General features: G+C 31.0%; 1 protein-coding gene across 1 annotated transcript in view; it reads left to right on the top strand.

Annotated features, from left to right (window-relative positions):
* LOC106677931 (RNA-binding protein 24-B) overlaps positions 1 to 11,985 on the top strand; it is a gene marked incomplete at its 5' end in the record, with an annotated part of 100,360 nt that overhangs the window by 79,575 nt on the left and 8,800 nt on the right. The window contains 1 exon segment of the mRNA XM_067048448.1: positions 6,200 to 6,429. Coding sequence (XP_066904549.1) covers positions 6,200 to 6,429 — 230 coding nt within the window.

Below are 11,985 nucleotides of genomic sequence, written 5' to 3'. Positions count from 1 at the left end.
AATTCGTTTCTTTCCGAAGAATGAGTAAAATTTATTCCTAATTCCATTTAACAAAAACAATCAGGCTCCAAGTATATTAGGTCAAAGTTTTTTTTTTTAGTAATGATCGAATCATATTTATTCTTAGCGTCGTCTGAAACACATAAATACCATTTTTCACAGAAATTAAAAAATATAAATTTTTTTACTGTTGTTCATATAATCGTTTATAACTCCTCTCCATTTTATCCAATTTCTAATTTAATACAACCGTTGGAAAGCCGAATGTCTGCTCTTAATCTACGTTAACAAATTTATTGTCGTTGTTAGGGCGAATATTAGTTTCAAGTAAAGAAAGTCTTTTTAATTTATATTTGTATTAGATGAGGTGTATAACCCTTTGGCGCAGTCACTAATTTGGACAACTAGTAACCTTACAATAAAAGATAAATATAATTAAAATTATATTTAAATATAGAAGGATTTAATACTGTGATAAAATTAGATTTGAAAATTTAATTCTATCCATTATTTCCTGCGATTCAATGAAGCTACGGACCGGCAGTAGAGGAGACCCAAGAGAATAGAGTGTGAAAATCCAACAGGGCTAATTGAATTCAAGCTACACCCCATTTGTAATTAACTAATACCATTAATTGTTAACTGATAATTACTGATTGCTTATGGAAATTGAGTTGTGTTATAATTACTGAGGTTGGATCTAGCTTTGTTGGTGTTGATTTGTTTCCTATCGCTTTAATAAAACAAATCAAATCTAGATTAAAAATTTATGAGTTGAATCAAATTTAATACTACCGAAGTTAAGGAAGTTTTATACTCGTGCAGAAGATGATAAAAAAAATTTATTCTCGAAATCGAAAAAAATTATTCATCATCTCTGATCCGGTTTTGATGATGTAGGATTTCGTGGGTTTCTTACTTAGCACAATATCTACTGCTTTGCATTTGATTTTATTAAAGAGTTTAAATTTATTTTATTTAAGAGTTAAACGTATTCCAAAGATAGTACCATATACAACTGTAAGAAAGTAACTACTTTCTTCCCTGAGATCAACCCGCAGACTTTCCTACAGCTATTAGAGTTGTTAAAAATTAACTCCAGTATGCAGTATAATTAATAAAATATCAACAACAATTTTTTTTTTGCATATGTACCACTATTTAAGAATATCTGAAATCTAAAATCAGAAAAAAAAAAATGATTTTACTAAAAGTTGTGCCACTGTTTGAGCTAAACTGCGATATCAAGTTCATTAAATACCACACCCTACTTATATTACGAATAAGGCACGTTCGGTTTGGCCAAGATATGGAGGAAATCATTGGAGTATGGAAAAGTATCGTTAATTGAATTTTAATGATTTTTTTAATGGATTGTGCCGGTTACTTATCTAGATGGTATACCATGATCGCTTAGCTTGAACTGTAGCTACATTTGGAAAAATTGATTTTATAAAATTAATTTTGTTAAAAAGGTTTGACTTTATTTAGAGTTGAACCTTCTCCAAAGATAGGATTATATATTACTTTAAGCATGCGTAAACGTTTTTTCTTCGACACACCTATATTAGGAATAAGGCTCGTTCAGTTTGGCCCAAATTTGGAGGAAATCATTGGAGTATAAAAAAATATATTTTATCATTTTTTAAAGAATGTCTGACCATAAATAATGTCTGGCCAGCTTATCTAGATGGTACCACTTCGCTACTTAGCTTCAATACTGGCACGTCTACAAAAGAAAAAAAGATTTTTGTTAGATAGTTGGACTTATTATAAAGATAGTACTGTCCATTGCAGTTACTTTCTTTACTGAGGTCTTTCTACTGACTTTCCTAAAGCTTTTTTATGTCCTATGTTTCACTACTTAGCAAAGCAACGATATTAATTTCTTTGTAAATAATTATCATGTTTGAGACACGTTTGTTAATTGGTTATAATAAAAGTATCCATTTAGTCTAACAGGAATTACCAGAAAATAAAAAGGGTGAGACTATATGGATAGTTTTATTTTATAACTGATGTCAATTTCATCAAATTCCACCCACTACTTTCATTTAAGTATTCCTTGACTCACTTACATTACGAATAGGGCTAATTTCGGAGGAAATCAAATGATTATGGCGAAATATCATTAATCCTATTTTTATGATTAGGTGTAGATAGATAGTCGACCGTAGATTACTGATTGGAGAAGATGGTCGGGGGGAGGGGAGGGATGCGGCCAGCATAGAAAAATATAAATAAACAAAAAAATATTTATTAATGCCGACGTTTCGATCTGGGTTTCAGGGTTATAGAACAAAAGGGATAACAACCATCATTTAGAGAAACATAAAATTGAAAATAAATTGTGTACAAACAAATTTGGAACTATACAAAATATTAAATTGAATAATACAAAATAATTGTTTGATAATAATGGAATTAGACTGTTGCAGATTGATAATAGTGAAAGATGAAATATAATATTTTCTAGGTAAGAAGCTATGTATAAGATAAGAAATGTAAGTGGTGTCTAAAAAAATTAAAAACAAATTTGAATCTAGAAATTCAAAGTTTATGCCTAGATGCTTTCATGTAAATTTCATCAAATTCCACTATCTACCTTTACTTATACATCCATTAGAATAATTTCTTTGAACATCTAAATTTCAAAAACGGCTCGAATTTCCCCAATGTTGGGGATCAGTGTAAAAATGATTTATAACGCGTTTAATTTCTGGAGACATTTTTGTTAGTTAATCATATTTTTTTTATCATTCCTTCCATGTTGAACTGTACATTATATAGCGAGGTTAGATTTAGTGTTAATGTGAGAACAAGTACTATCATACTGTCTCACTGTCGTGATTGTTTTACGAAAGAAAACAGTCACCGTAGAACTGGGCTTAAGTCCTGTTTCGCCAGTTGATTGTGATGAGCTCTAGCGGAGCTTTCACGTACTAACTCAACAGATTGGTATTCTCTTTGTATGAAAGTTTTCATATATTTTGTTAAAGAGTTTATTCTAACCTAAATTAAATTTAGTTTCACTATATTTTCTGATTTTTATCTTAATACTTCTATTTATTATAAAATTCTTCCTAAACTGTTAATAAAGCCATTATCATTTCCCTCATGATTTAATACAGTATATTAAGAGTATAACAAAAATTTGTTTATCTCTGTAAAAGAAAACATATATTACCTCTCTCATTTTTTAAGATTTACAAACAATTCATAATCAACTTTTAAATAATGAAGGTGCAATTCTGAGCTTTGTATTTTGTTTTTTTTTTTTTGTTGAATGTTCTCATATTTTGATCTGAGTTCTTTCAACCACTGAATTAATATTTCATTGTCTCCTTACCATAATTTAAAAAGTACAAGCTTCGATAAATTATAAAGGCCTTCTATCCAATATACATTACAATTTTATAATATTTAAAAATATATTTTAAAGTACTCTTTAAGTTCTGTCATTAAAAAAAAAAAGTATCACTCCATTCTAAATTTTAAATTTCTATACTAAGCTATCATAAAAAATCCAATACTAATATTTTCCTTAGATTCAAAACACTGTAACATTAGAAAAGTAAAGCATAAATATTTTTTGTATTTTCTCACTTTTTTAAAGGTTATACATTTAGTTATAATTTAGTTTTATAATGTTTCTTTAGTTAAGTTATTTGCATCAGTCAATAAATTATAGATTAATTAATTTTTATTTCATCTTAAAATATTTGAATAATCATTCTAGGCTATTTTTATTTTTTGTTTTGTTTTTAAAGAAAAAATAATGTTTTATAAAGTTATGTTTTGTATTAATATTTTAAAATTTCCTAGTTCAAGAGTTTGACTGATGGTACCCACAAGAAATTTTTTTTCCTATACTTGATATGAATAAATTATCATGGATTTTGTTTTAGTCATGAAAACTTTTTTTTTTCACTTTTTTACGGCTACACCTTGAGATTATGATAGCTAACCTTCAGAATTATTGCTTTTGCCATTGAAGTCGTTCATTAAATTAGACCATAATATAATATGAATTATAAAATAATCAAACATAAATTTATAATTATTTAAACATGATAAGAAAAATGACTTATTGTTCAATATTCTTCAAAATAATGTAGCAAAATGGACGAGGTTTTATATGAATTTATATGTTTTTTATCGCTTTTATGTATTTGTTTTATTCGATAAAATATATTCCATTGTTTGATGATAGGTATCATTGAAAAACCTATGTATTGTTTATTTTAGCTTGATCTAGTTAGAAAATTAATCATAAGTATTATTTAAATGTTAAAATTTCATTAGTATGGATAGAAAAGTATATAAATATGCAGTCACAAAAGTACGAGAGTAGTTCAATTATAAACGAGAATTTTGTTTCTTTAATTAGATTAACACAAGTCAGCAGTTAACCATAAATACATTATTGTTTTGCATAAGCCTATTATTGACAATTTTTTTCCTCCCAATTCGAAGGTTTTCTTGTCTTCACTAAAGAAGAAGTTGACTTGACTCAGTTGCCGAATAATGTCTCATCCCCGAGCCGAGAAAAATCAAACAAGATCACATGAACTACGGATATGGTAGCTTTCTTTCCTTGAAGGAGCCCCCACGAACTAAGGTTGGGCCACACTCGTGTCCAGCTTTGCCTAGTGCATTCCAAAATGTATATTGGACGGGTAGAGTATTGGCAATGAAGGTCAAATCTTCATATGCCAAATATGTAGATCAATGTGACCGTACTTTAAGTGTGATTCATTCTTTGTAACACCTAGCAGAGGAGCTTGTAGGCACACTCTCTCCAATCGAGGGCGAAAAGCCCAGTTTGCCTCTACAACTTGGCTCCTTCCATTGCGATGCGAGTTGCTATAACGTGTCCAACTGTCTTAGGGACAGTTCCAAAGAAGGGGACTGTCCAGGATCGATATTCTTTCCATGAGCTTTTAACTTCCCTTGAAATTCTCCATGTCTTGTTAACATCCATTTTTGTCGTTGTTCAGAGAAAGCTTGTTGGCAATGAAACAATCTTAATAGTGATCTCTGCAAAATATTCCCAGGGTAGACAACCTCGCATAGGTTGAATTCTACAGCTTCGAAAGTGTAATGAAGTGTGAATCGCTTTGTATATATGGGGATAGAGGCCTACCCTGAAAACGAAATATCCCCGGAAATCAGCAGGAGGATAGCGACGGCTATCTAATATTCTTGGGTTACAAGACAATTTTGAAGTGGATTTCTTTCTAACAAGACCAAGATTACCCTCAACAAGACCTTGGTCCACTCGATTTCAACATACCGGTCAGAAATTTGGGCATACAATTTTGTGTTCTGCTGGGAAAACTGACATCTGGAGAAGAAGGAAAAATATTGAACTCGCGCCACTGTACTAGGATACTCCCCTCAACAAGTTCGTCAGAATGGGGCGAATTTCGTGTGTGGGCACGTCGCGTGAATGGATGATAGCGTGACACTCTAGAGGATCCTAGTTGAGTTGGGCGACCTATGGTGTCGATGGATACACCGCTTCATTGGATTTCGGATCTAGAGACCTGTAGCATTGAATTAACAATTGTGTTCTCTAGAGAAGACTCAGTCTCGGCGACGGGACGTAGCGGATCTACGGATGTCCTCCCGCGTCAATAATTTAATTGGTTTGCGTACTTGATGTGTGCAACTTTCTTCTCACTCATCTTTGCTATTTCGTGCCAGTGGTCATTTCCCATTTAAAGTTTCCTGTTTTCCTGTATTGTTTTATCCCAGACCCGAGTCATTGTCTTGCTTGACTATTCATTGTGTTGCATATACAAGAGTTTCGTTAATATTTGAATGACTCTCGCATATTTTTATTGTTGCAATTTTTTTAAGATCCATTACTTTTCTTAAACCTCCGAGCTTTTGAGCTTATTTAAGATTATATCTATATAAGTCTGAATTATTGACTGTCCTTCTTTTATACTTTTCTGAAGTATGAGCATCGAAATTTGGAAGTAATTTATAGAAAATGGAATGATTTAGGATATAATTTTATTTAATTTGTGTAGGCATTCTTTCCTTATATGATGGTAAATAAAGCAGTACAATAGTGTATATATAATACTAAAAATAAGTAATAATACTTTATAATAATAAGTAATAATATATTTTTGCACGATAAAAACCTTAGCGATGTTGAAGAAAGATACAGTGAGAAATGTTGCAGGATGCCGCCGAGCTATGTCTACCAGAGCCCTTACTTGACGGCCGCCGCCGCTGCCGCCCCCAGTGGACTCGTAACGTTGCCGCCGGCACCGCTCAGTCACGCTGCCGCAGTAGCCGCAGCTGCGTCTCAGTTCTACGAGTATCAGAACGCTGCAGCCGCCGCGCTTGCCGCAACCTACCCGGCCACTAGCCAATTCGCCAATGGCTTCGATCCTTACACCACCGCTGCAGGTAAATTATAATAATAATAGTCATTATTTATATAATATATAAAAATTTATAATAGCATTATTTACTTTATATTTACATCTACTTTCTCTTTCTCATACTGTACATATTGTATATAGACCTTCCTTTTTTTTTAGGAGTAATAAAGCTTTTAACGGAGACTATCCGTACTTTGGTTCGCTGAGAGTTCGCTTATCTTCATCTTCCAGTCTTTTCTATCCTTGGATTTTCGTGATCACAGTGTTCCCTCTACTAGTACCTTCTATATCCCTCTACCCATCCTCTTCTTTGTCTGCCTCGGTTCCTTTTCATATCCAAGGGGATCCACTCTGTTAGGTTATTGGTCCAGTTTTCGTCGTTCTTTCTAATTAGTTGTCCCATTGCCATTTCATCTTCTTGACGTGCCTGATTACAACTGTGACCCTGGTATATTTCCTTCTGTTAGGTTACTGATCTTTTGGCTTCTTCTTATGCATAGCATGCTCCTCTACATTGCTCTTAGGCATGTTTGAATCTTTTTCTCATGGCGCTTGTTGTTGTTCCTCAACTCCTGTTTGGCATCCATAAGACACCACAGGTAATATACAGCTATTGAAAGCTAATGTTTTTATAGGCTGTCTGATGTTGTTCTTCATTATCATTCGTAAGTTCCAATGTTTCCGCTACGCCATAGCTGTCCTAGTTTGAATCTCTGTTGATTCGCAGATACTTCAGTCAATTTATTTTATTTTTCAATAATTAATACAATAGTAATTTATTTAATGTTCTAAATAACTCTTTTTCTTATAGATATGTACTAAGTAAGAAGAGTTGGTAATGCACATTAATAAGTAAATGGATAACCTTGTGGGTGGAGCTTAGCTTATCAATTTGGTGTAAATAAATAGTTTCAAATCTTTTCAATAATTTTAGCTTCTTTTTTTTTTAATTTAATATTCAAGCAATATACATTTATAAAATCATTATATATGTATGGATAATAGAATTTGAATTGGATAATTAAATTAATAAGTATCTGACGAAAGTTGAATTTTACTGAATTGTTTATCATCTACCATATAATTTGCTGATATTTACATTGGCTGGTACGAGTTGGCCTGAGTTTGTGGCCGACCTGTTGAGTGTCGGTTTTGGCATACAAATCAAAGAGCACTTGATAATAATATCCACACGTTTGTGTTCAGTTAGCCCTGTTTTAGTTTTACCAACAGATAAATATTTGTGCTTCTCGTGTTTTAATTATTTAAAGAATTTCCACAACCTTCGGATTCAATAATTCACTCTTGTTTATGGTTGCATATTTTAAAATCCTATCGATTCGTTGTAAATACATTGTTTTAAATGTTGTTAATTAACATTTATAGCAGTTTATTTTTGATTTTAAAAAAGCACAAATATAAATTTATAGAGACATTATATATTTGAAAAATTAAATTAACACATAATTTGAAAAAATATCTAGAGCGAAAGTTGAATTTATAGGTTATGTACTACTATTTATATGATTTATTATCATCTACATTTTTATTTGCTGATTATTACATCTCACCTATATTTATCTTCTTTCTTTTTAATATAATAAATCGAATTTAATAGCATACAAAAATTAAAAGTACAAAACAAGCTGTATCCACAGGTTTCATACTTCCTTTCTTTACCAAGCAATTGTATAAGTTTTGAATTTGCGGCAAGTGAGAAACGTATGAACCCAACATATTAGTTAGTAACCTAGAGATCGCAAGACCAAGGACCTCACTATATAGGTGGCATTTGTGCTCAGTATAGTACCCAATATTTGATTACTTTAATGTAAACTATGTATAATTAATAGTCTAAATTGATGAGTCTACCAAGTATAGGTAGGGGGAATAAAAAATGGCGACTGTTTCAAAACTTTAGAAAAACATTAATTTTTCATTCGTAGCTCTATATCTTAAAAACTACCAACAACACTAGAAAATCTAAGAGAACATTATTTGAAGAATAGTAAATTTTCTGAAATATTAGCCCTGAAAGAGCTATTTACGTCCAATAGTTCTCGAGATATAGCTTTTTAAAAAGCAAAATTTCTTAAAAATCTACTGAAGATTAGTAGTTAGTTAATTTATTTTGAAAAATCTATATCTCAGGAACTATGTGACGTACAGATGTCTATTAGCACTCAAATTAAAGCTAGTTTAATGGACTATAAAGAAGTTTTGACCTTTACCTTCGTAGAAATAGTAGTTTTCATGATATTTGCTAAAATAAATTGATTTATAGTTGTTCGGATAATAAGTTTGATTTAGAAAAAACTTCAGTTCAGAAACCAAAATACTTAAAATCTTTATCTTTGTAGGAGTAGTAGTTTTTATGATATTTGACAAAATAAACTCATAAAATGTTAATTTCTGGTTGTTCGTATAAAAAGTTGGTTTTTTGAAAATATATGTTTCTAGATCCATAAGACGCACATATGTCTGCCAACACACAAAATAAAAAATATTTAATTTACTATAAAATAGCTTATGTCACTTATCTTCGTAGGGGAAGTAGTTTTTATGATATTCACATATGAATATAAATTTGGCATTTACGTCCCATATAACATTTTTATGAAATGTTTCTTTTTAAAAAACTATATCTCTAGAACTGTTTAATGTAAATAACTCTATTAGAGCTTATATTTTAGCAAATTTACTCTTCTTTAAATGACGTTCTCTTTGGTTTTTTTGTGTTGTTCCTACTTTTTAAGATATAGAGCTCCGAATGAAAAATTAGTTTTTTTTTATCGCTTTGAAACAGCCACTATTTTTTATTCTCCCTACCTATACTTTGCAGACTCATGAATTTTGACTATTAATTATACGTAGTTTTCATTAAAGTAATCAAAAATTGGGATGAGATAACTGCCTTTTTTCTCCTCTTGGGCTCTTGTACTAGTAGATGTAGGAAGATTTATCAATAGCCTTTTGCTAGAAATCCCCATCACTCTTTGTTTTCTTGTATTATCGAAAATGAAAAGTAGTCCCTACGATTATAGTACAACTTTATTTATCATCCAAAAGAATTATGGGCCACTTAAACCTTTGCCTAAAGTAATAAAATCTTACTAATGTCAATTATACAAGATAAGTCGAAGGGAGGAAAAGTCATAGGTTGGAAGAGGGCCATTTGGCATGGAGCTATATTCACGCCAGCTTATAGTCTCTTGTAATTATTTCAAATTGCATTAGGCTCCTGTTATTTTTGAACTCTTATAGCATTCCTTTCGGCGCGTTTGAATATCTTGTCTTTGTTCTATTTATAGCATTTGGCTTGCGTATCAGGAAACATCTAGAAAACCTTCTTAGTTTTAGGAGTTTATTTTTGGATTGAAAGATTTCTCATCTATGGCGCATCAGATAAACACGGGTTAATATACAGATAGTTAAGAAGAGATAACCTGTACTTTCAAAAACGATTGGCGTATTCCATGGAATATTAGTTGACACCCCATTTTGAAAATAATTTCATGATAAAAATGTGGTTGAAATTTATCTACTAATAGTAAATCCATTTTCAGATTTGGTGTACTTCTCTCAAATACATACACACATTCCAAGTGGTACTCCCACCATTTTAATGCTATTTCATAAAATTTAATCATTGCTTTTTAATTTTTTATTAGCTATAATCAGAATAACTTATTGAAAATCGATCATAAACTTAATTATTGTACATAAATACATACTATACACACAATAAATACAAAAATATAAGAGCTGATGGAGAGGTTTGCTATGAGAGCATCAGCCTAGTGAGATTGTTGGCAAAAATATTAACCACCGCCTCTACGATGGTGGCCTTAATTTATTTTCAACAAACATTCTGAGATTATTAAAATGGCAAACTGTAAGTTATAATTGGAAGAATAAAATGTAAAAAAGTTTTTTTTTTTTTTTTTAGTTTCCTTCATTATTTTTAGAAATAATCTCATTGAATCTTACTTTTTTTATCGAAGAATCGCCGTATATCCATCTTGCCCTTCGAAGATGTGGTTGTGATCTTGTGATCCGTGGACATGCCTACTCAACAACATAACCTTCCTTATTATAGCATGTTTACAGAAAGAAATCATCTATCAAATAAGTTCACTATTTTACTCCCCCCTCCCTTTGCCTACGCCCATGCATCTTTCCCATTAAAATTGCTATTTAAATGTAACGATTATACAATCATTAATGTATAATTATTATACATTTTCTGAATACATAATTGTTTGTAAAAAAAAAAAAAAGTCTTATTCACTACACTTTCCTTTCTTTATCTACAGAGTCGGATAACTATCCAAAAATTGTTAAAACGTCCTCCACGAAGGAAATTTTAAACATTTGTGAGAACAGCTGGCATAGAGGCACCTTTAAGTACTTTTTAAAATTCAATTATAAATGATCCATAATCTGGTGAATTAAAATAAACACCGCTATGTTTATATCGCGCTATGTTTATATACTTTATAGTATATTTTCGATTATTTATCGATACTAAATCGGGTATGTAGGTTTCCTTAGTCCTTGGCACTTACATTTGGCTGAGATGTCCTAGACCTGTTGCTTAACCAGTTTTTATAAGTTATTTTACCTTGCAAGCAGAGGCATTACCCTCCTTCAATAACCTCTGTTCCTTGATTTATGTCTTTTTCTCAGGCAACTTCAATGGTCCTACCTGTGGATTCTGAATAGTGGTTTTGGTTTGTTTGACTCACCAACATGCAGTGATTTTCTTATTTTTATTATGGTCGATTTATATAATTTATTTACTTTCTTATCAATAATTTTATTTGTAATATTTTAATGAAACTGTGCTAATATCAATGAAAACAAGAGCAAAAAATATTAAATTTCTTTCTTAACCTTCTTGGTTCCTGATTCAAATATAAAAATACTCATGCACAATACATCACAATTTTCTTGAGAGACCCTTACACGCTCATTCTGAATCATAATAAAACAAAAAGTTGACATTCAGATTGATTGTATACTGACAGTACTGATATATATGTATATATATACATATATTTTCCCGATCCCTACAAAACAGAAAAAAACAATTAAATTAATGAGTTGCATTACATATGGTTACATAATTCAGATTAGATAATACCTTTTTCTACCAATGGTACTTGAAGGTATACGGTGAAATACTCATCTGATGCTTTGATATGTCCCATTCATGAGAATTCGACTTGAAATATTTGGTGGTGAGGGACCTCCTTGTAATGATTAAATAAAGAAGAGCAATTAAAAACAATTAGTAGTTATAGATGAAAGATAATTAGTAAATAATAAAAAAAGGTCAGAAGTCGAATAATAGTAGGGGAGGGGAAGGAGGGCAAGAGAAGAAAGGAGTTATAATAAAAGAGCCGGGAAGAAAAAAAGGCAGTTATCTCACTCCATTTTTTTTTACTTTAATGAAAACTATGTATAATTAATAGTCAAAATTGATGAGTCTGCCAAGTATAGGTAGGGAGAATAAAAAATGGCGGCTGTTTCAAAACCTTAAAAACACTAATTTTTCATTCTTCTATATCTTAAAAAC

This window comes from Halyomorpha halys, unplaced genomic scaffold (genome assembly GCF_000696795.3).
Source record: "Halyomorpha halys isolate HHAL.00 unplaced genomic scaffold, Hhal_1.1 Scaffold114.1, whole genome shotgun sequence".
Classification (NCBI taxonomy): Eukaryota; Metazoa; Arthropoda; class Insecta; order Hemiptera; family Pentatomidae; genus Halyomorpha; species Halyomorpha halys.
Note: the sequence above shows the minus strand (reverse complement) of the source record. Positions and strands in the feature narration are given on the sequence as shown.